Here is a 26,377-nt window from a genome sequence, read left to right as displayed (position 1 = left end):
GCACTAACCTGAACAGCTCTTGTATGGCTGGTTCCACGGGAACTGCAGAGAGATGGAAAATATATAAAAATTTATCATCTATTACAAGTACCCTTCTTCTACAGAAAATTACCAAAAAGGTTGTGTAAAAGCAAGGGTCAGAATGAATCGTGCAAAGAGATTCTGGAGGATGAAGGTCACCCTGAGCGGGGGCCTTGAGTGATTTACTGAAGCAAGAGACGTACCTCGAACACCTTTGGAGCGTGTGCGATGGCGCTTCTCGTCTGCATCCACCTCCATCTGGGAATAGATTAGCAGGCAGTCAATGTTCTTATCCTGCATGCACAGACTATCAATGCACAGACTGATACAGTCTCTCACACAATTTATTGGCAATATTTTAATTCCATTTTATCCTGTAAGGGAAATTGTACTTTAGAAAGGATTTTTTAGAATCCCTATATTTATTTTAAAACAGAAATTGCATGGTGATTTTTGCTTTAATCAGTCTGCTTGCATGCCCTCTTTCATAATAGATTTTGTAAAACTGTAAGAGCAATAAATGTCCTCTATTTTTGAAAGGATTTTCTTGAGAAGAAACCCAGGTTACTTGGATATATTTTTTGCAACAAGGGCATAATAGATTTCTAAATAGTTTGAAACTAAGGTCAAGTAGCTCCATTTCATAGGTTGCCTTGTTACAGGTGGCTTTAGAGTGGATAAATAGTCAGGGAATGAGAGAAAGGAAAAGAGAATGAGATGAGGACAAAGAGACATGATTGGGACAATGTAAGTAAGGTAATACCTTTCATTGGACCAACTTATGTTGGTGGAAGATACAAGCTTTTGAACTACACAGAGTTCTTCAGGTTTGTGAAGCTCAAAAGATTATATCTTCCACCAACAGAGGCTGGTTCAATAAAAGATACTACCTCACCACCATGTCTCTCTTATAACCTGGGACCAACATGGCTACAACATCGCAAACAACTATTTAATATGGATTTTGGTCTTTTCTTGATGTATCCCATTGATTAGGTAAATCTTATCAAATCTAAATAAACTGCTTAATTACTGCATATGACTATATCTGCCTCTTCATTTTATAAACAGGACTCCCATTGGGGTGACTAATTATGCAATAGTAAATATTCTGGCACTCTTATGTCTTCACTGGTCAGATATAGGGTTTCCCCATCAGATCTGAGCTGGAAGCATAAACAGTGACCTATATCAGTTTCAATATACTTGTGTGGCTTCTCCTAATCCTTCTATGCTCCAAATAGCATCTGATCCAATATATCTGCATTGGTCCCAATGGGTCTTCAAAAGGGCACTTATTCCAGTCTAAGAGTCGTTTTAATCCTCTTGGTCACAAATACAGATCTTACTGGAATTTGTTGAAACAAAGGCCATAACAGGGAAAAATATATTCCATCCCTGAGGTGCAAAGTCTGGTGCAGCAGCCTCCTGAGATGTAGAGACACTGGGTACATAGATCCAGGTAGGTCCACACATATAGAAGTGCTACTGTAAAGGTCACAAAGCAAAGCTTAGAAATCAGGGGCACCAAAGTGGATGCAGACAACCCCTAGGGGGTTTGTTTTCCAAAGACTGCACACAAAAATGGTTGTCAGTTTATGGTAATACTTTTGGATTGACAGCTGGGATTGCTGGTCTCAACTGTCTTATGCAAAAACACAAGGATTTGTACCCACAAGGCTCAGATATGACCAAAGAATACCTTTAAATGTGAAAACCTCAGAAACACGGAATCATACGACTTGCAATTAATCCTTTACACCCAACTCCACTAATTGCTGTAGCAGATTATTATTATAATTATTATTTATTTGTATTCCCATACCGCCAAGGAGTCCACTGTACAAACACAGAACAAAAAGTCAGTCTCCACCCTGAAGAGCTTACAGACTAAATACAAAAGCTGAGTGAACAACGTGATGGTAGTTCCACTATTTTTTTGTGGGGAACGGCTTAGTTAGGAAAGGATAATCTTAATGGAAAGCAAGAGGGAACGCTGAATGTAAAGGATAGGGGTGGCAGGAAAGGGGAAAAGAAGAGACTATGAGGGATTGGGAAGGGAGAAGGTTAGATCAAAAAGCCAACCAGCACAGGGCAAAGGAAGTCCTGTCAAAACTGTAGAAAGTTCTCCAAAAGACCCCTGCTTTGGCTGCTTCTGCCCCTACTGGATGGAGTCTTGGCTGGCTCCTCTTTGCAGCTTTCTCCCAAGCCCAGCTGGACTCCATTTCCCTCCTCCTGCCTGCCAGTGCAGCAGTCCTGCTTCGGCTGCTTCTGTCCCTACAGGCTTGAGCGTCTGGCTGAGATGAAGGCAATCAGCACATGACAGTGGGCTAGGTCTCCCCCTCCTGTGGTTATACCCACAGGAAGTAACTCAGGGCAGGAAAACTCAGTGAGGATCCTTTCATGGAGCTCCCCACAATCATTTTAGCTGCAGGGAGGGGACTGCTCCTGCACTGAGTAAGATCTGGAGCCCAACCAGAAACTGGGATCTGTGGAAGGGAAGTGCCATCCTCACAGAGGCTCTGTACCTCACCTGGTAGGATCCGCAGGTCCCAGGCAGTGTGGTTCAATACCTCCTCCTAGGAAAGACTCTTTAAATTTAGGGACTTATTCTGCAGCAAAGCGTCAAAATTAGGAATTCAGCCCTAAGCTTTGGATTCTCTGTAGGACTGGAGAGAAGACAATGTGCATTCACCCCAGCCCTCCAGTCCCTGCTCAGCCTCTCTGAGGTCCTGGGAAAGGCAAGATAGTGCTACAAAGGCAGCTGAACTCCATTTCATACGGGAGACATCAGAACTGTGTGTCATTCATGTATTGATTTGGTGACACAATCCCTCCCCAGCATCTGGCCCTGCATGATGAGTTAAAGGGGGACAGTGATCATCAGCTATGTTGCTAACACCTTTGGAGAAAACTCACTTAATTCTAAGTCCATCCTTGACAGGATGATTTCTGGCCACATTTTTGATAAATGTGGCATGCATTTCACTGGAGTGAAAACAGCCGTGTTTGTGACTGTTCCGTGTAACCTAGATACCACCTTTTCCATGCTATAGCATGGAATAGCCTGTTTGGCATATCACAAAAATCCATCACATGTGCCACATTCTTTTCTCTTCACTGACAAGAAAGCAACATACTGCAAAGGCCCAGAAGTGGAGTTACCTGACTAGCAGCCTATGTGTGGTAATGTTTGGAAAATATTATCTGGCATAATCAACCGTGGAATAATCTGCTGAATTAGCTGTTATGATCTTAGCCTGATAATACAGACATAAATGTGCTTCATAAAGTGGTAATCCCAGTTATGATGATATTCTGTGTAAATTCAGGTGCAGGACAAGGAAGAGGTTGGTTTGCTCATGTTTGCCAACCAAATTAGCTACCTTGATTCAAGAAACTCATGTGTATCTCTAACCCCAGATACAGCTGCATCTATATCTAACCACACTGAAGAGGAGGACCACAAATTTGGAAAATTGTCTATAGGTGAGATCCACAATACTCAGATCCAAAGAGGACTTGAAATGAGATCCAATGTACTTGCTCATGAATCCACAGTTCTCCTGAAAGGAAGATTTTACTTAAAGGCCCAAATTGTGATCCCAACCCAGTGCAAGGAACCTAATGTCTGATGACGTGGGAACTGGTGGAGGGGGAGGAGGCAGACTGAGTTATAGAGTGCCCACACAACCATGTTCAACTGTCCTATGTAGGGGTATGTAACAGCTATAGATGCTGTTACAGCAAGTGAGCAGTCACAGAAGTAATGTACCTGCCTTCCTAGCCATATACGGATTTGGGGGCAGAATTCAGTTCTTCTTGGAGAATCCCTAAGCAATGCCCATTTCCTCAGGTTTTGTTAGAGATAGAAGGAAAGGATTTTGGCCTTAATGAGCAGGAAGGAGTTCATCTCAGGAGCCCTACTTTCTACACAACATTTACATTCCATGACATGTACTTACATTTTCATGGAACATTGGGCCACCTTCTCTGGAGAAAGGAGGATTATGGCTTGGCTGACAGATCAGCTAAAACAGTTAGGGGTAAAGCTGGGTGGGAAATGATTTTCCAGTCCCATGAAAAGTTTTGAGATTTCAAAATGTTTCCCATTTTGAACTGGGATGAACCCCATAGTCTTTCAATGTTTCTATCAGCATAGCCAAATAGCCTAGTGATTAGACCACTCACCTGGGGTGTGGGAGACCTTGATGGGGCGGTGCCCCTCACTGGCAGAAAAGGGGTTAAAGAAAGCCCTAGGAGGCTGCACCAGAGGCAGCCAATCAGAGAAGGGCTGAAGGGAGTAGCCAATCAGGGTGAAGCAGGCCAATACAAAAAAGTAGTTGCAGGGCAGAGGAAGGCAGTTCTCTGCTGGGAGCCCAGGGAGGAAGGACTGTGTCTCTGGAGGACTAAGAGAACTGCTAGCACCCTGGACAGAACAGTGCTGCTAGCCAGAACCGGGGAGCGGGAGACAGCTCCTGGCTGGCTGCTGGGGTTTGCAGGCTGAGGCCATGCGGCAAGGACAAAGAGGATGGTGGAGCCACAAGATAAGTGGCCAGACAATTGGCTGCAGTAGCCACTAAGGGAAGTGGCTGAAGAGCAGACTGAAGTTCGCCCGAAAGTGGTGGGAGCACTGTGTGTGGCATGGCCGGAGGGCTGTGTTGCTGAAGAGGATGCCACAGTCCTTGGAGAGATGTGCATCCTAGAGCAGGAGTGATGGTGGCGAGGCACCACCCAAGGAGGGTGCACTATCATGCAGAGCTAATTCCCAAGGCAACCTGCAGGAGGTGCCAGAGTGGTGAGTCACACTCCTTCACAGCCCCTGGTTTAAATCAGGCAGAATAGGGACTTGGTCCTGGGACTCGTTCATCCCATGGCAGTGCCATACTCACTAGGCAATTGGGTATTCTGGGGTCTCTTTGTCACTATCAACTTTGAATTTTCTGACAAAAAAAGTTTCATCAAAAATTCCTGACCTGCTTTAATCAGGAGAACTTTAAACTAGCATCTAGAGGGGAAGATAATAAGGGGCCAAGTACAATACATATGCTCACACAGAATCTCGGTAGCTTGAATGTAAATAATCCAGGATGTAAAAAGAAATTCTTCTATTCCCTATTTACCAATGTTAGAAGCATGGGAAATTAGAAATGCTCATTAACAAAAAGAAATGGACTATTACTGGTATTACTGAAACCTGGTTAGCTGCATGGAATGTTAAAATCGCTGGATACACCGTATTTAGGGAAGATAGAGTAGGCAGAAGTGGACAAAGGTAGCACACTATGTCAAAGACACCATTACCTGCTTTAGAGTTACTGATAATTCAGAAGACATGACCTAAAATGCTTATGGATCAATGTTCTTTCTGAGAAATCACAAGACAAGGTACTGGTGGGTATCTGTTATAGACAACCAAATCAACAAGAATACAGGATGAACAGCTCCTAAAACATCTATCTCTAATGTGCAGAAAGGAAAATTGCATTACCACAAGGGATTTCTATCAGTAAAATAATCTTGGAGTTTCTAAAAATTATAGATGATGACTTTCCAAAACAAAAGGTACTGGAACCAACTTAGATAAATTCTATATTAGATCTCATTCTCATGGATACAGATGATTTGATCATTGAACTGAAAATTGAAGGTTGCCTAGATGCAAGTGATTGTGACCTAATTTCATTTATGTGCAAACAGAATGTAGTCCCAGCCAACTATACATATACTTGGTGCTTTAAAAGGGCTAATTTCCTAAAGCTGAAAAAAATCATGAGCAAAATTGAGTGGGAGGAAACATTTAAATATAAAACTGTGAATGAAGATTGGGAGTTGTTTAAGAATAATTTATTAGATGGCCCCCTCAAAACAAACAAACAAACACCTATCCCGCTCACACATTCCACAATCATGTGAGAAGACTTCTTTGGTTTAAAAAAAAATCTTGGTTAAGAGGGGAGTGATATATATTAAATATATAACTAATAAAAACATGGAAGTTGATAATGAGTACAAATCAGTGATTGGAAATTAAGACTATTGATAAGGGAACTTAAACATACCAATGGAAAATGTGCAGCTAGAAGGATTAAGGCTAATAAGATGGAACTCATAAACTATATCAGGAACAAATTAAATCCATCTGATATTTAAAAAAAGGATAGTAAAATTATCAATCATGATGCAGAAAAGACATAAATATTCAATAACTATTTCTGTTCTGTATTTGTCAAGAAGCAGGATGATATATTCATATTTTAAAGTGATAAGAAAATACTTTATATTCTATCAGTAACTAGGGAGATTATAAAACAGCAACTTTTAAAGTTAAACATTTTAAAATCTGTAGTACCGGATAACTTGCACCCAATAATGTTAGGAGATTTGGCCAAGGAGCTCTTTGAATGATTAATGTTGATTTTATAACAAATCCAAGAACACTGGGAGTTTCGAGAGAATTGGGGAAAAGCTAATTTTGTAACAATTTTTAAAAGGTAAATGAGTGACTTGCATAACTATAGGCCAGTTAGCCTGACATCGATCCTGGGCAAAATCGTGAATGGGTTGATATGATGCAATTAGTAAAACTTTAAAGGATGGTAGCATAATTAATGCCAATCACCAACATAATTTTTATGGAAAATAGGTTTTGTCAAACAACTTTAATATAGGTTTTGATGAGATTTCAAGTTTGGTTGATAAACGTGACTATGTGGACATTCTGTAAAGAATTTGACTTGTACGTCATTCTGATAATAAAATTAGCACTATACACAACCAGTACATCCCAGGCTGGTCAATGAATAGTTCTTTAAAAATAATTTAATGTAAGTAATTGTAAATGGAAAATCATGATCCTATGGGGTTGTTTCTAGTGGGATCACCCAGGAATCTGTTCTTAGTCCAATGCTATTCACAGAAAAAATAAAATCATTGCTGGTGAAATCTGCAGATGACAAAAATTGGTGGAAAGATAAATAATGCTATGGATAGCTCAGTTATACAGACTGATCTGGATCATTTGGTAAAGTTGGCTCATTTGAACATGTCAGTTTCAAGGACCAACATCTAGGAGCAAAGAATGTAGGTCATACTTACAAGATGGTAACCTGGACTGCAGTCACAAGGAAAAGTGAAAAGGACTTAGATCACCAACTGAACATGAGCACCTAATGGATGAGGGCTGTGTATTACCTCTGTATATGGCATTAGTGAGACCCTTATTTGAATTCCATGTCCAGTTCTGATGTCCACACTTCAAAAAGGATGTTGCAAAATTGGAAGGGGTTCAGAATAGAGCTATGATTGATGATTAAGGGTCTGGAAAACATACCCCACAGTAAGAAACTGAAGAAACTTGGTCTATTTAGTTTATCCAAAAGAAAGTAAAAAAGTGACCTGATCATGGTCTACAAGGACCTGCATGGGGAAGCGATTTCTGATAGTAGATGACTCCTAAATATAGTAGAGAAAGGCATAATGACAGCATGCCTGGATGCTGAAAACTAGACAAATTCAGACTAGAAACTAGATCCATATTTTTAACAATGAGGGTAATTAACCTGTGGAACAATTTATCAAGGGATGTGGTGGATTTTCCATCACTTGAAGTCCTTACATCAACACTGGATTTTAAAAAAATGCTATAGCTTAAGCAGAAATCACAGGTTTGATGCAGAAATTAGTGGGTGAGCATCTATGACCTCTTATGCAGCAGGTCAGACTTAATGATCATTAATGGTCACTTCTGGCCTTGACATTTCTGAATGTATGACCACTACTGGTAAATGCAAGATTGCCATAAGATTTACTATTGCCAAGAGGAAATGTTACTAAAATATTGTGATATTTTGTTTTTCTTTGTTTGAAAAAGAAAAGTACTGGTAACATTCATGAAAAGAATGGAGACACAATGTTCAAGAGCAGACAGATCAGATAGGCTGGGAATTAGATGATTACATAACATGGTTTGCAATTTAAATTTTGTTTTCTTGTCACTCTTCAGCTACCAAGTAAAGGCTGGTTTACAACCAGACAAACTGCAGGATTCCTAAACAGAGTTTTATTACAAAGACATCTTTGTACTATTGTTATAGCCTAGATTTTGTCAGCATTTCTTTTTATAAACTAGCCTCAAAAATTTGCTCCTAGCTGGAACTTATATAAGATCAGCCATACTGGGTCAGACCAAAAGTCCATCTTGCCCAGTATCCTGTCTTCCAACAGGAGCCAATACCAGGTGCCCCAGAGGGAATCAACAGAAAAGGCAATTATCAAGTGATCCACCCCCTGTCGCTCATTCCCAGCTTCTGGCAAACAGAGGCTAGAGACACCATCCCTGCCCACCCTGGCTAATAGCCATTGATGGACCTATCCTCCATTCATTTATCTAGTTCTTTTTTTGAACCCTGTTATAGTTTTGGCCTTCACAACATCCTCTGGCAAGGAGTTCCACAGGTTGACTGTGCATTGTGTGAAGAAATACTTCCTTTTATTTGTTTTAAACCTGCTGCCTATTAATTTCATTTGTGTTATGAGAAGGAGTAAATAACACTTCCTTATTTCCTTTCTCCGAATCAGTCATGATGTTATAGACCTCAGTGATAACCCCACTTAGTCGTCTCTTTTCCAAGCTGAAAAGACCCAGTCTTATTAATTATAAGAGGGGTAGCCGTGTTAGTCTGGATCTGTAAAAGCAGCAAAGAATCCTGTGGCACCTTATAGACTAACAGACGTTTTGCAGCATGAGCTTTCGTGGGTGAATACCCACTTCGTCGGATTATTAATCTTATTAATCTCTCCTCATATGGAAGCTGTTCCATACCCCTAATAATTTTTGTTGCCCTTTTCTGAACCTTTCCCAATTCCAATATATCTTTTTTGAGATGGAGTGACCACAGCTGCACACAGTATTCAAGATGTGGGCATACCATGGATTTATAGAGAGGCAATATGATATTTTCTGTCTTATTATCTATCCCTTTCTTAATTATGCCCAACATTCTGTTCACTTTTTTGACTGCCGCTGTACACTGAGTGGATGTTTTCTGAGAACTATCCACAATGACTCCAAGATCTCTTTCTTGAGTGGTAACAGCCAGTTTAGACCCCATCATTTTATATGTATAGCTGGGATTATGTTTTCTAACGTGAATTATTTTGCATTTATCAACACTAAATTTCATCTGCCATTTTGTTGTGCTATCACTTAGTTTTGAGAGATCCTTTTGTAGCTCTTCACAGTCTGCCTGGGACTTAACTATCTTGAGTAGTTTTGTATCTTCTGCAAATTTTGCCACCTCACTCTTCACCCCTTTTTGCAGATCATTTATGAATATGTTGAATAGGACTGGTCTCAGTGCACACCCCTGGGGGACACCACTATTTACCTCTCTCCATTCCAAAAATTGACCATTTATTTTCTCCTACCCTTTGTTTCCTACGTTTTAACCAGTTACTAATCCACGAGCAGACCTTCTCTCTTATCCCATGACATTTTACTTTTCTTAAGAGCCTTTGAGAGACCTTGTCAAAGGCTTTCTGAAAATCAAAGTACAGTATATCCACTGGTTCCCCCTTATCCTCATGCTTGTTGACCCCCTCAACCAATTCTAGTAGATTGGTGAGGCATGACTTCCCTTTACAAAAACCATGTTGACTATTCCCCAACAAATTATGTTCATCTATGTGTCTGACAATTTTGTTCTTTACTATAGTTTCAACCAGCTTGCCCGGTACTGAAGTCAGGCTTACCAGCCTATAATTGCTGGGGTCACCTCTGGAGCCCTTTTTAAAAATTGGTGACATATTAGCTATCCTCCAGTCATTTGGTACAGAAGCTGATTTAAATGATTGGTTACAGACTGCAGTTAGTAGTTCTGCAATTTCATATTTGAGTTCCTTCAGAACTCTTGGGTGAATACCATCTGGTCCTGGTGACTTATTACTGTGTAAAAACAAGAAGGAGTCCGGTGGCACTTTAAAGACTAACCAATTTATTTGGGCATAAGCTTTTGTGAGTAAAAAACCCCATTTCTTCAGATGCATGGAGTGAAAATTACAGATTCAGGAATTATTATACTGACACATGAAGAGAAGGGAGTTACCTCACAAGTGGAGAACCAGTGTTGAGAGGGCCAATTAAATCAGGGGAGGGATAGTTCAGTGGTTTGAGCATTGGCCTGCTAAACTCAGGGCTGCGAGCTCAATCCTTGAGGGAGCCACTTAGGGATCTAGGGCAAAATCAGTACTTGACCCTGCTAGTGAAGACAGGGGGCTGGACTCAATGACCTTTCAGGGTCCCTTCCAGTTCTATGAGATAGGTATATCTCCATATATTTTATTTTTTTTATTTCACACTTCATTTGACAGAATTTATGCTCCTTTCTATTTTCCTCACTAGGATTTAAGTTCCACTTTTTAAAGGATGGCCTTTTGCCTCTCATTGCTTCTTTTACTTTGTTGTTTGGCCACGGTGGCACTTTTTTTGTTCTCTTACTATGTTTTTTAATTGGGGTATACGTTTAAGTTGAGCCTCTATTATGGTGTCTTTAAAAAGTTTCCATGCAGCTTGAAGGGATTTCTCTTTTTACACTGTACCTTTAATTTCTGTTCCACTAACTTTCTCATTTTTGTGTAGTTCCCTTTTCTGAAATTAAATGCTGCGGTGTTTTCCCCACAACAGGGATGTTAAATTTAATTATATTATGATCACTATTACCAAGTGATCCAGCTATAGTCACCTCTTGGACTAGATCCTGTGAAAACCTTATTTGTCAATTAATAAAATGCATTTTTTCAGATTAAATAAACTCCTGCATTCACACAAACAGAGAAACTAGGGCTAGAAAACACCTATTAAGTCATGTAAATATATGCCCCCACTTTATTTCTACATATATTATCTAGTGCTTTGTCCATTCTAATCTTCAAAGCCTCAATGAATGGAACTTCCATTGCTTCTCTTATTCCAGGGCAGAAAGTAAGATGTAAAACCACATGCTAATACATCTCACTCAAAAATGTCTACATATTCCCAAAAGGCTTTTTTAAAAACATATTTGGCAAATGATTAGTTCATGAGCAGTTAGTGTCATGATATTTTGAATAAGTTTTTAAAAATTGGATACTTTTGGGGAATTCTTGGCCCTAATGTGTCAACTTGAATTTTACTATTAACTTCAATGGGGCCAGGGCTTAACCCTCTTTATCTTTAATATCTCTTTTTGGCAAAGTCCAGTTTAATAAGGATTAGCATTTAGCATACTGACCTCTACTGTCAAGTAATAAACAAACTATTATTTCCAGAGAGCACTATGCAATTGTCAAAAGAGACCCACATCCTGAATTTGTGCTTGAAACTATGTGAAATACGCATTCTACCTACTGAACTCTCACACATCTCAGGAACCACTGTGTGTCCATTAGGTACATAGAACCCCCAAGTCAGTAGGAATTATATTCTGTTTTGAAATCGCATGACATGGCCCATAAAGGGGAATCCTAATAAGAAGATGAAAGGCACCTTAATAAAAGAAGCAGATGGGAAAAAAAACCAGTGACACTTAACTAAAATTAATCTCAGAATTTAGCACAAACAGGGCAAGAGTCTGATCTCAACTATAGCATTATAAATCTGGACAAACTCTATGGAGTTATTCAGATGTACAGATATGTAATACAGTATAGTTTGGCTGTAAAATTCCACAGTGCTCTAAATTCTACAGCAGCCCAGTATTTTAAAGAGGGGGACTCTTAAATAATAGTTATGGCCAAATTCTGCAGGCAGATTTATACCTACATCTGAGGCCCTTCACAGAAATGATACCAGTGGGCAGAAGGGAAAAAATGGAGTGAGGTTCCTGAGAAATAGAAAAAAAGGATTAAGTCGCACCTAATTCTGCCCTCAGATACACATGCACAACTCCCACCTGCTTCAGTGGGATTTACACCCATATACCTGACTGCACAATCCAGCTACATGTGCCTGATCTAAAGCCCATTGAAGTCAATGTAAAGAATCCCATTGATTTCACTGGCCTTGGAAACAGTCCCTAATTGCATAAATTTTATGCTAAAATTGCCAGCATAGTTTAAATTGCCCACAATCATCAGTAGTGGGGGTTGAAGGCTGGGTTGACAGCAATGTATGACCCTTAATTTATGCCTTAATAATCATGGTTTTGCATCTTTCACTTGCATCCTTCCTAAGAACTTTAAAATGGCAAGAGGGAATGGGGCATAACTATATATCTGTTGTCAGCACATAACATTAGCTTCTAATATCTCACCCTTAATTAAATAACATAAGAAAGGTCATGCCACAGCAGAATACAGTTCCGTCTTGGTCACTATCTTGTTTCTGACAGTGGTCAAAGTTTCAAAAATATATAATGAACACTTGGTAATCATGCTACACTGTACACTGGAGCAGATGTTTCTTCATCTTCCAAACTGGTTATCAAACTATGCCCTGAACCATGAGAATTGATAGACAAACACTGCTTTTTTTTACTCCAGCTATTGTAACTGTATATGATATTCATATGAAATATCTATTTTCAATGTACTAAACTATTTACTTCAATAATTAATATCCCACAGCAGCTAGTTCCACAGATCAATTCTATATATTTAATGAAATGTACTACACTTAAAATTGTTAAACGGGTTACAGTGACTACATGATATTTTCCAATTCCCAAACCCAAAGTGATCTCTCAGCTGAACAGAGGGGAAGATCGATGGGTGCTGAATCTCCCGGACACCAAAAAAAGGGAGATTCTGAGAAACTGCTGCACAGCAGGTGATGGGACTGTGAATGAGAACAAGGAAGAGAATCCTTATCTGGTAGGTCCTGAACAAGTGGAACCTGACCTCTAGAGAAAGATTAAAAAAAATTGGGCATGTTTAGTCTTGAAAAAAGAAGACTGAGAGGGGACTTGATAACAGTCTTCAGATATGTTATGGAGAGTTATAAAGAGGATAGTGATCAGTTATTCTCCATGTCCACTGAAGGTAGGACAAGAAGTGATTGGCTTAATCTGGAGCAAGGAAAATTTAGGTTAGATATTTGGAAAAAACAATTAACTATAAGGATAGTTGAGTACTGAAATAGGTTACCAAGGGAGGTTGTTGAATCCCCATCCATAGAGGTTCTTAATAATAGGTTAGACAAATACCTGTCAGGGATGGTCTAGATCAGTGATTCTCCACTTATTTAATCAGGCCTCCCTTCTTTGTGTTTGTAGTCGTTTATGCCCATGCCCCCACATGCAGGTACATATGCCATCATCCAGCTCTGAAGGCAGAGCAGAGAGCAGCAGCTGCTGGCTGGGCACCCAGCTCTGAATGCAGTGCTGCACCAGCAGAGGCACAGAAGAAGGGTGGCAATGTGACAGCAGACTTAGTGCCCCATTGTCACCCTTACTTCTGTGCTGCTGTTTCTGCCATCCCAGTGCTGACAGCCAGAGACCTGCTGCCTCCAGGTGAAGGATTGGGAGCAGGAAAGGAGGACAGCCTAAGTCTGGGCTGCCTCCTAGTGAGGGATTGGGGGGAGGGGAAGTCTGAGCAGTGAGCTCCAGCTATCCCCTTTAACCCTGCCTCCCATGGCTGACAGCCAGAGCTCTTAAAAAAAAAAAAGGGCACACAGCTTGCGCCTTCCTTGACACATTCACACACCTCCTTGGGGTTTGAGAACCACTGGTCTAGATAATATTTAGTTCTGCCTCAATGCAGGGGACTGGGCTAGATGACCTATCAAAGTCTCTTCCAGTCCTACATTTCTATGATTCTATGGTTCAGTGAGACACACTACACACTGGACATTTTCTGTTTAAACAGGAATAAACTAAACAGCTCTGTAAAATACATTTAATGTAATTCAATCTACTACTGACTCAATTATGGGAGCTACAAGGTAAGAAACTGGATTTAAAAACTGGCCAACGGGTACATTCAAATGGCTTGAGGAAGAGGTGGCTTGGGGAAGAGGAAGGGAAGGGGGTGCAGCACCGAATAGGTCAAGCAGAAATTATGTCCACAAAGGATGTAATGCCTCCAAAGGGCTGGGAGGACTGTGCTCAGTATCTCCCTGTGAGTCTTTTGAGTTATGCAGCACTTTCAGTGGCACTAGCAAACTTTCCCTCCCCTCTCCCACCTTGTGATCAGGGTGTATAAACAGCTGGGCAATGGATATCTCCTGCACAGAGGCACTTGGGAGAGAAGGGGCCTCTGTGCAGCCTCTACTCCCCAAACCCAGGTGCACCCTTTGTATGGGCAGCTGAGGTTTAACTCAAAGACTTCATAGTCCCTTTATCAAGTAAAACAAGACAATTTTATAAAATAATGAACAGGATCTTTTTTCCCCAGGAAAATTCCAGCGTATAATCAAGGCATCTTTATGATGGAGATCCAGAGGGAGTTTTGCAATGATAAACAATTTGAACTCCAGTGCATATTTTACAAAGGGGTAGAACAAGCACAGGAGTAGAATGTCTGTAGAATGTAAATTACTCCCCTGCCCTATTCTCCCTGTGATGTGCACATAGAACTTTTATTAACATCAGGGAGAGCCCTGGCTGCTGAGGAGACTATACCCTTAGGACTTGCTCTCTAACTTTGGGCAAAATCCACTCCCTTCTCCATTATAAGGGGCATTTGAAGGTGAAGAGGGCAGGTTAAGGGAATGTAGACTTCAGCCAAATCTGACCAGTCCTAGAAGGACATGATGAGCACAGTTTAGGAGATAGCCTCCACCTTCTGCTGATCTTACAGGTATCCCCTCCCTGTGGAAAAAGTGAGGTTCAGTGGCTTTTCAGAGGAGTGGCTCCATTAGGTATTGTCCACCATGGACTTTAGAGCAGAAATTGTTGTGAAACTTCATGCTGCTCATTTTAGCATTCACTATATGTATCTTCTACATCTGCCAATGTGATGGAGGGAAATGCAGTGTGCAGGATCGGTGAAGGAGCCAATAGTAATATGTTTTTTCGGGGATCCATACCATGAGAGGTGGTAAATATAAATAACAGCATAAGACGGAGCACACCTTGCTACTTCAAAGGAGGTGTATACTGTCCAACTTAAAACATGTGTGGACCTCAGCAGCAATTACACGAAAGTCAATGGCACTCAGTATCAAAATATCAACTCCAAAAGATCAACATAGACCTGCGCCTGACCTTTGGCATAAGGATGAGGAAAAGCATGCAACTAAAACAGGAAGTGTCAAGCCCTTGTGGTAATTTGCTAACATGTCCCAAAACGAAATACATACAATCATGGATTTGTCTCAGATGATAAAAGTTTAATTTTCTAATTCTGAATTTGAACCCTAACAACTTTTTTAATCCTACCAGTGAACAGGAAAACAAATAATTCAATTCATTGTAAGCCTTAATGCATCCATGGAGATTATAGCAGAGAGTTAGTCTAAAAAGTACTTTCAAAATCACAAATAGGCAGCAGAAAATTTGAACTTCTGAGAACAAAGTCAATGGAGCTGACTGGTGTCCAAAGAGAAAAGCCATGAGGAAATCAGAATGGATTTTGGGCCTTTCTTATTGTTATAGTTTTTTTTAAGCTGAAGTGCTAACCTGGTTTGTTTAACATTAACCAAATCTGAGTAGAAGGGGTATCATACTATGGGTGAACAGCAGGGCTGGCCTTACCATGAGGCAAACTGAGGCAGCCGCCTCAGGTGCCAGACTGGGGAGGGGAGGCGCACCACTAAGACCCAGAGTGTAGAAAATTGTGGCTGCTGCTGGTGCATATGTATTCTCTCTGCTCTAGATGCACAGAGATGGTGGAGTGCTGTGCTGGAGCAAGGAGGGCACAAGACACATAACAGGCAGGCAGGAGAAAAGGGGAAGATGGAATAACAGAAAGCAGCAGAAGCTGCAGGGAGAGAGAGAAGGAGGAGGAGCCTCTTATGTACCTCTCTAGCACTCCCAGGAGCCTGGACTGATTAACATCAGCTTCTCAGGGAGCTTCCTGTTTCTTGCTGCTTCCCTGAACCCACTTGAGGAGAACAGGCAGTCAACTGAAATAGTAGGAGCCAGTTAGGCCCTTAACATGCTGATATCTTCCCAGCCTGCTTATTTGTCCCCTTCAACTGAGTGAGAGCCACTATAGCTGGCACAGAACAGCAGTCATGAGTGAAAGAAGAAAACGCCCCTCTGGGGCAGCATTCAGAAAAAGAAAGAAGACAAAGGAAGCTTTTCTATCTAATCAGGAAGGTGCTCTCCTGAGATTCATATACACAAATGTTCACAGTGAGCCTTCCAGCCCCAGTGAGGATGTGAGTGATGAGGAGATGCCTGAACTTCCAGTTAGTCAGAGTGCAGGTGACTTGTCAGCTACTGCAGCGTTCATATCTCCATCTCAAATGGATGTAACCATGCACATTCCTGAAGAAAAGTGTAGATCAGAGAAGAGTGTGGTGGAGGCGCAAGAAACAGCTGCTGCTGAGTTTAGTTCCTTAAGTCTAGATGATCCAGGACTGTGGACCCACTTAAGCAGTAGTCTGAGTGACTTCCTTGTACTGAATGGGCCACCGCAAGTGAAAAACTTCATGTTCCCCGAAGGCAATGAAAATAGAAGTTTCCATCCAACACATTACTGGCGTGAAATCCCCAATGGTGACAAAGTAGAGAGGCCATGGCTTACGTACTCAAAAACCCAGAATGTTGCATACTGTTTTTGTTGCAAACTCTTCCAGTCCAATGTTCCAGCCACATTGGTTTCTACAGGAACAAAGGACTGGAAAAATCTGGCTAGAAATCTGTCATGCCATGAGAAGGCAGCAAATCACCAGAGCTTGAGATGAGACTAATGTTAAAGGCCACCACAGATGATCAGCATCAAGAGAAGATTGCATCAGAGTCTCTTTACTGGCAAAATGTTCTGAAAAGGCTCATTGCCATTGTGAGAATGCTTGCTACCAAAATCTAGCACAGAGTGGCACTTCAGACCAGCTCTATGTGCCAAACAATGGAAACTTCCTTAAAATTGCAGAGCTGATGGCTGAGTTTGATGCTGTACTCCAGGAGCATCTAAAAGGAGTCACCACCCAAGAAATGTACACACACCACTACCTTGGAAAAACAATTCAAAATGAGATCATACAGTTACTGGCAACAAAAGTCAAACAGAAGATTGTGGCAGATCTGAAGTCAGCAAGATATTAATCTGTTATTCTGGACTGCACATCTGACATCAGCCATACGGAACAAATGACTTTAATGGTGTGTTTTTTTGTCCCATGCAGTTCTCATTCATTGAACTTTGTGGTCAGTGATGGAGCATCAGCTTCTATTGAGGCTGCTGAATTTTTTAATGTAATTTAAAACATCTATAGTTTTCTCTGCATCAACTCATCAACGGCAAATTTTGAAGCAACATCTTGGAACATCCTCTCTGACACTGAAACCACTGAGTGCCACACGATGGGAAAGTCGAGTGGAGGCGATAAAGCCTATCAAACACCAAATTGGGAAGATAGATGATGCCATAGTTGCCATTATGGAGGATAATACTATGACAGGAACTGTTCATGGGAGAACAGTGGCAGAGGGAAATGGAATCACCAGAAACATACATAACTTCAAATTTCTGTGTGGCTTAGTGTTGTGGCATGACATACTGTTTGAAATAAATGCTGTAAGCAAGGTGTTGACCTTGATGTATCTGGAGCAATGGAAAAACTGGACAAAGCAAAGTCATACCTACAGTCTTACCGGTCAGATGAGGGATTTCAAAACGTTCTGAAGAGTGCACAGAAGTTGGCAGAGGAACTTCACACTGAAGCTATTTTCCCACCCATTCAAGAATACAAGAGTCACTGAAGAAGAAGACATTTTGATTACAAGGCATGGGATAATCCCATAAGTGACCCCAACTTCTTTAACCAGGTGCTAGATTGTGCAATACAGTCAATTGAAGAACATTTCATGCAGCTCAGGGAACACAGCAGTATATTTGGGATGTTGTATGATATTCCAAAACTCCTCACTATACCTGAAGAAGACCTACACCAGCAATGCAGGGCACTAGAGACAGTGTTGACACATGATGACATGCGCAATATTGATGTGAGTGATTTAGATGATGAACTGAAAGCCCATTTCAGCAAGATCAACTCCAAAGACTGTTCTGGAATATATGTGCACAAATAAGATGACCACCTTCTTTCCAAATGCTTTTGTTGCTCTGCACATACTTCTAACACTTCCTGTGGAGAACGCAGCTTCTCCAAGCTGAAATTAATAAAAACACATCTACGCTCCACAATGACACAGGAGAGGCTGGTCAGCCTTGCAACCATCTCAACAGAGCATGAGCTGGCCAAGACTGTGGACCTTCAGGAAGCAGTCCAAATCTTTGCAACCAAGAAGGCACAGAAAGCACCACTTTGATTATTCAAATGGATAAAAATGCCAGTGTTTACTATGCATACAAGAAAAGTTACATTTGCTGTTCAGGAGTTTGAGTTAAGTGTTACTTAAAATTTTTGAAGAAGGCATTTTAAGTTGTTAGTTCTCCTTTATTGGGGTAGGTAGCAGAGCAGTACCGTGAGAGGAGTAGAACAGGAAGAAGGCAGAATTGAGACCTTTCAAAGTTTTGGCCCAAGCGAGGGGGAATAGAGGCGTCATTTGAGCTCCCCACCTCAGGTGCCAAAATGTTGTGGGCCAGCCCTGGTGAACAGGCTTGGAAGAACTAGGCTATTCCTCAGTCTAAATTAGGGCAACATTCAAAACATGCTAGTAATCATCTTGATCACTGACTTTAATGTTGTATTCCTCTCCTGCTCTTTCATCTGTTCTTGTTTCTACTAGACTGTAAAACAGCAAGTTGTTGGGCACCTCCTAAGGCCTTGTCTATAGTATAAAAGTGCACAACTTTAACTAAACTGATTTAAAAATAGATCTAATTAAACCAGTGCAAACCCCAAATGTTGGCACACTGAAACTGATTTAACCTTTGCTTTTATCAACTTAGCTTGTGTCAGTAACTTACCAATATCAGTAAGAACAAAAGTATTTCTACTGGTCCAGCATTTTTTCTAGTCCTAGATGGTGACATATGGGAATTAAAAGTGTTATACAGTTTGAGCTCAATCATGGGAGGTGTTCTGAGCCTTCTTAGGAGCTGAAGGCCCATAACTCCTATCAACTTGCTCAGAACAAACACGATCAGACCCATGTTGCACAAAACATTTAATTCCATATTTCACAATCTGTGAAGAGTTCAAAAAAATGATGAATCTGTACAAATACTTTCCATGTTAGTAAATTTTTCTAAGCACTGGTCATTGCATTGCCATACAGGTTTTACAGAGTTCCAGTAACTCCAATATAAGAGAAGCAATATAACTTGTCAATATACTATTTGTCAGTTTGCAGTGCGATCCCTTGGCCTAAGTTTGACATAGGAGGCTCATGCTTCTCCAAAAGCAGGAATGCAGTGTACTAAAGCTTTGCAGATGGTGGTTCGTAGTTAAATTAAATACTGCTGCTACAATGGGAAATGCTGAAGCCAGTGGGTGGATCAGTGGGTGAACATTTTACAAATGTACAAATGGATACTGTATATCCACCCCTCACTATGCACATGCAACTCTAACTGACATCAAACTGGGTTATGTGCACATAGTAAGGGGAAATATGCCCCAAAGTACAGATTTACATCCAAGATATTATAAACAATCTTAAATGTAAAATACACATGTTCAAAACTAGTACACATACCTAAATATAAATTTATTTAATATAAAAATAATGTGTTCTAAGTAGACATTATGGTCTTTTGGGTACTGTACACTTAACTGAAATGTCTCTTTTTCTATTTACGTGTGTGTATTTGTTTTTACATGCTGAAAAGTAACTATTTCTGAAGGACTGTCATACACTCTCCATACAACTCTCACACAGTACATTAACACAACACATTTTTATGTTAAAAAGTCCCAAGAGAACGGACAACCAACCAACTATGGAATGTTTAAATAACCATAGGTGTTGTGGAACATGCAGTACAGCCCCTAACTGCATACACAGAATTCAGACCATGAAATAAAAAGCCAAGGTAAAGCAATGGTAAATTCAGGTCAGAGTGGTCACAACTTAAAAGATTCAAGTTAAAGCTAAAACTCTTAAACTACTGAATCACAATCATGCTGCATTTCAGCCTCTTTTTTTATTTGGAATTACCCATACTCAGTAAAGGCGTAGAGACCTCACCTACTAGCTATGACTGGGAGTGGACAAACAAAAAATATTGCCCAAAAGCCCAATTAAAACTAGACCAGCTCTGAACAAACATCGAATATGTATTTAGGGTCCTGATTATCACTCCAAAAAAAATGAGCATATACATGAACAGGTCAGATAAATGCATATGTCAGGTATCAGTGCCTACAGCAGAGCCAGTCTGGGCAACCTAATAAACGCATCTGGTCTGTAGAAAGCTGCCTGGTTGGCTATGCTCCCTTTTTATCCCCCCCGCAGGTGCAAATGTTTCTGTGCTCCCCCTATCATCTCAGTCCCTGAGGTTATCACAGATTAGAAGGGGAAAAAACCGCACTCGTGATAACATGTTTTCCGAGCTCATGCAGTCCTCCCACACTGATAGGGCACAGCTGAATGCATGGAGGCATTCAGTGACAGAGGCCAGGAAAGCATTAAATGAGCATGATCAGAAGACGCAGGAGGCGATGCTGAGGCTAATGGGGGAGCAAACAGATATGCTCAGGCATCTGGTGGAGCTGAAGGAAAGGCAACAAGAGCACAGACCACCGCTGCATCCACTGTATAACCGCCTGCCCTCTTCCCCAAGTTCCATATCCTCCTCACCCAGATGCCCAAGAACACGGAGGCGGGGAGGTTCCAGGCACCCAGCCATTCCACTCCAGAGGATGGCCCAAGCAACAGAAGGCTGTCATTCAAACAGTTTTGATTTGCAGTGTGGCTACAATAAGCAATGTGGCCTTGTCCTTCACTCCTCCCCTTCTCCCCCATCCCACCCGGGCTACCTTGTCATTTATCTCACTTTTTAAAAAATTAATAAATAAAGACTGCATGGTTTCAAAAGAATTGTGACTTTATTTCCTTTGCCAGCTGTGGTCAAAGGGGGAAGGGGGTTGGCTTATAGGGAATTAAAATCAACAAAGGGGGTGGGTTTGCATCAAGGAGAAACACACACAACTGTCACACCATCATGAAACTGGTTTTCAAAGCCTCTCTGATGCGCAGTGCGCCTAGCTGTGCTCTTCTAATCGCCCTGGTGTCTGGCTGCTCAAAATCGGCTGCCAGGTGATTTGCCTCAACCTCCCACCCTGCCATAAACGTCTCCCCCTTACTCTCACTGATATTATGGAGCACGCAGCATGCAGTAATAACAATGGGAATATTGGTTGCGCTGAGGTCTAACCTAGTCAGCAAACAGCACCAGCGCACTTTTAAACTTCCAAAGGCACATTCCACCACCATTCTGCACTTGCTCAGCCTATAGTTGAACTGCTCCTTACTACTGTCTAGGCTGGCTGTGTACAGCTTCATGAGCCATGGGAGCAAGGGGTAGGCTGGGTCCCCAAGGATAACTATTGGCATTTCAACATCCCCAACGGTAATTTTCTGGTCTGGGAAGTAAGACCCTTCTTGAAGCTGCTTGAACGGCCCGGAGTTCCTAAAGATGTGAGCGTCATGCACCTTTCCCGGCCATCCCACATTGATGTTGGTGAAATATCCCTTGTGATCCACCAGTGCTTGCAGCGCGATTGAGAAGTACCCCTTGCGGTTTACGTAATGGTTGGCAAGGTGGTCCGGTGTCAAGATAAGGATATGTGTTCCGTCTATCGCCCTACCATAGTTAGGGAACCACATTGCAGCAAAGCCATCCACTCTGACCTGCACATTTCCCAGAGTCACTACCCTTGTTAGCAGAAGGTCAGTGATTGCACTGGCTTCCTGGATCACAGCAGCTCCCACAGTAGATTTGCCCACTCCAAATTGATTCCCGACTGACTGGTAGCAGTCTGGTGTTGCAAGCTTCCATAGGGCTATCGCCACTCACTTCTCAACTGTCAGGGCAGCTCTCATCTTGGTATTCCTGTGCTTCAAGGTGGGGGAAAGCAACTCACAAAGTTCCAGAAAAGTAGCCTTATGCGTGTGAAAGTTTTGCAGCCACTGGGTATCATCCCATACCTGCAACACTACGCAGTCCCATCAGTCTGTGCTTATTTGCTGGGCCCAGAATCAGAATTCCACTGTATCAACCAGCCCCACTGCCGCCATGATGTCCCAATTGCCACAGCCCATGCTTTCAGGAACATCTGTGTCCATGTTCTCCTCACAATCATCCTCGTGCTGGTGGCTCCTAGCTAGGCTCTGCTCATACTGCAGGATAATGTGCAAGGTGTTTACAAAGCTCACAACAGCAGCGGTGAGCTGAGCAGGCTCCATGCATGCCATGCTATGGCGTTTCCATGGCTAACCCAGGAAAAAAGTTGTGAAACAATTGTCTGCCGTTGCTTTCATGGAGGAAGGGAGAGAGGGGAGACTGACGACATGTACCCAAAACCACCCACAACAATGTTTTTGTCCCATCAGGCATTGGGAGCTTAACCCAGAATTCCAATGGGCAGCGGAGACTGCGGCGACTGTGGGATAGCTACCCACAGTGCACTGCTCCGTGAGTCGGTGCTAGCCACGGTACTAAGGATGCACTCCGCCGACTTAATGCACTTAGTGGGAATATACACAATTAACTGTATAAAATCGCTTTTAAAGATCAACTTCTATAAAATCGACCTAATTTCATAGTATAGACATATCCTCAGAAAACAAACATTACAAATATGGGAAAGCTTTATTATCAACCTATTTTGTTTAATTTTGAAAAACATTCATGCCTCAGACTTTAAAAAAGAGGATGGAAAAACAGCCTGTTGGTTTATTTAAAACACATGATTACTGCTGTCATTAAGTAAACTGAATACTATCTCCTCTGCCTGGTTCACTATTTCACAATATTTGAAAATTGGGTTTGTTTCCAGTTCTTATCTAGTGCAGGAGATTGCATAGGTGGTTTTTCAGAACTTCATGATATCAGAAGTGTTTGTTGCTATTATTCCACTAAATATTACACTTGTCTTATCAAGAGGCTTATGTTATAAATAACTTATAGTGTTTAGAAGTACAACAATTAAATGATAAATTAATAAGAGAGACAAGCAAAATATGAATCATGGTACCACTAACATAATTAACATAAATTAAATAACATCACAGATTTTCTGTTTAGTGCAGCTGTTGTATAAAACAAGAGCACCTACTTTATTCATTTGCTGGCTTGTATTTTGTTAACAATAAAACTATATTAGACAATGCCCAAAAGAGAATAAATGAAAACTCAAAAGTAATCATAAAATATTCATTGCAAAGTCTCTGCACAAGACCGGCACATAAACATTCCCAGTAAAAATCAGAAAAATAGATGCATATGAATTGGTAGCTTCATACATACAGCAAAAAGCCAAACATCTTCCAAGGGCACAGACGAGAGTAAGCATAGCATTATTACGATTGCTACATCAGAGACCTGGAGATCTGTGCAAGGCATTTACAAATGTGCTATATTAAACCAGCCACCACAGTCTGGCCACCACAGATGTTTCCATGGCAGCCCCTTACTTTCACAGATGTGAAATAACATTCATTTTAATAAAAAGTCTGGAATGCAAGGTCAGTCTGGGTGTGATTTTATTTCTATATCTGAAAACATATCTATTTGTTTTGTTATATTTTATTTATTCTTTTTTGTTAATGTACCACATCCATTGGTGTGATAACTGAGCATTTTCCATTTTAACATTATATATAACAGGGATGGCCAAACTGTGGCTTGTGAGCCTCATGCGGCTCTTTTATATTTAAAGAGTGGCTCGTGGAGCCCCCCTACCAACCCCATTCTCCACCTACCAGACTGGGTAGTGGAGCTTGGGACATCTGTCTTGCAGCAGGGTGGTGGGGTAGGGGCTTCTGCCCAGCAGAGAGTGGAGTCTCAGGGCTGGGGCTTGGGGCTTCAGCAGGAGCGGGGCTTATACCCCAAGCCCCAGCAGGTGCTTCCTGTGGGGCTGAAGCCCTGAGCCCCAGGAGGTGTGACCCGACCCTCGAACTTCTGCAGATTGTCATATATAACTTGGAGGATCAGTAAGTTCCCCCCCCACCTTATATATAAACTACTACAAATTAATGCAAATGTGAAGTTATCCTAAGCTAACCATAAAAGATCCAGTCCTGTTTCGGAGGTAAATATTGTGTGAAACAAATTATTTTTACATGCTAGGAAGACATATTTTTCTTTTGAACAAGTTAAGACAATGAAACAAGTAAAACGTACCATGTTCTGCTCTTGATTAAACCAGTACCACCTCATGTTTGCATTAGGCTTGCCAACCCTCCAGGATTGTCTTGGAGTCTCCAGGAATTAAAGATTATGGCATTGGTGAAACCTCCAGGAATATGGCCAACTAAAATTGGCAACCCTAGTTTGCACAGGTATAAATGAGAGAAAAATCGGATCCATTATAGAATCATAGAAATGTAGGGCTGGAAGGGACCTCAAGGAGTCATATAAGTCCAGCCCCCTATGCTGAGGCAGGACCAAAAACAGCTAGTCATCCCTGACAGGTGTTTGTCTAACCTGATCTTAAAACCTCCAATAACAGGTATTCCACAGCATCCTGTTAGGAAGGGGGGATAGCTCAGTGGTTTGAGCTTTGGCCTGCTAAACCCAAGGTTGTGAGTTCAATCCGGGAGGGGGCCATTTAGAGATCAGGAGTAAAAATCTGTCTGGGAATTGACCCTGCTTTGAGCAGGGGGTTGGACTAGATGACCTCCTGAGGTCCCTTCCAAACCTGATATTCTATGATTCTTGGTAAAGTATTCAACTATCCTTACAGTTGGACAGTTTTTCCTTATACCTAACCTAAACCTCCTTTGATGCAGATTGAGCTGAATATTTTTTGTCCTACCGTCAATGGACATGGAGAACAACTGATCACTGTCCTGTTTATAAGACTCCATAACATGTTATCAGGTTGCCCCCTCCCCCCTCAGCCTTCTTTTCTCAAGATTAAACATGCCAAGTTTTTTAACCTTTCCACATAGGTCAGGCTTTCTAAACCTTTTCTCATTTTTGTTGCTCTCCTCTGAGCTCTCTCCAATTTGTCCACAACTTACTTAAAACTTACCCAAAGCTGGCCCACCAGTGCTACACAGAGTGAGACAATGTGACCCAAATGCAGCCTAAAGGCTCTAAACCAGAAGGCAAATTAAAAAAAAAACCTGAAATGTATTGGTTTTTGACTGTTAAGTCAATCTCATGATTTTCTGCGAGCCTAATTCATGACTTTTAAATTTCAGGTTGGCAATATTGCACACCTGTTTCTTGTATTTGGTAAACGTGTGCCTGCTGTCATTATTCTAGGGACTGGTTCTGCCTGGGCTGGCCAATGATAAGCAGATTGAAAGGTAACAAAATTCTAGTGGAAACAAGTGCTATTAGCACTTAATAAGCAACGGAAAGAAAATAGCAGATGACAATAGTGAAGTGGTTAGCATGTAGCAAGTAACTTCAGAAATGGTTAACACAGATCAAGAAGTCCATTTTATATGGGCTGAGGACAACTGCCAAGTCTATATAGGACATTCAGAAAAAAAGGAAAATTTTAATTTAAAAAAAGTTTCAATGGCAAAATTTCAATCAGCACTATCTGTTGCAATATCAAAGGTATTTCATTGTGTTGCATATCTCTAACAGCTGGTGCAAAATTTTTATGAAACACTTCAGATAGACAGACATATTCACAGAAAGCCAGAGGGCTCTTCCATCTTACAAAGAAGGAGCCCTGAGCCTCAGCCCTGCTCCTCCCAGATTTCACAACCACTTGTTGGTCAGGAGGCCACATTTCAGCTCTAACTCAGACAAAACCAAACAGTATGTGCTATTTATCTTCCCTGCACCTCTCCGCTTCCTTCCCAAAGCAGGTAAGAGCAACAGGAGTGTTGTGACACCAAGGACAGCTTATTTCAAGGAAATGGATGTCTGATGCCACAGACTCTTCCTCTTGTTGGCTCAGCCCTATCTATTATTACTGTCATTGTGACAAAGTCAGGCTGGAAAGCTGTAAGAGAGTGGTGGAAGGCAAGTATATTAGCCCTAGAATGATAAAGGCCCTTTTCTCGATAGGCTGAAAAGGGGTTACCTCAGGTCAACTAGAGACTCCTGAATCCAGTTAAGGAAGACCTCTCCCATTGGCACAATTACTCAATCTCCACAAGAGGCAGAAACTATA

The 26,377-nt window shown here is 41.4% G+C and overlaps 1 protein-coding gene across 1 annotated transcript in view; it reads right to left on the bottom strand.

Annotated features, from left to right (window-relative positions):
• Nucleotides 1–26,377, bottom strand: part of MYT1L (myelin transcription factor 1 like) — a 367,912-nt gene that overhangs the window by 147,667 nt on the left and 193,868 nt on the right. The window contains exons 5-6 of the mRNA XM_045010646.1: nucleotides 225–279; nucleotides 9–42 (exon numbers count right to left, since the gene is read on the bottom strand). Of these exons, the coding sequence (XP_044866581.1) occupies nucleotides 9–42; nucleotides 225–279 (89 nt within the window). The remainder of the gene's footprint in view (nucleotides 1–8; nucleotides 43–224; nucleotides 280–26,377) is intronic.

Source organism: Mauremys mutica, chromosome 3 (genome assembly GCF_020497125.1).
Source record: "Mauremys mutica isolate MM-2020 ecotype Southern chromosome 3, ASM2049712v1, whole genome shotgun sequence".
Taxonomy (NCBI): Eukaryota; Metazoa; Chordata; order Testudines; family Geoemydidae; genus Mauremys; species Mauremys mutica.
This window is presented reverse-complemented; position numbering and strand designations above follow the sequence as displayed.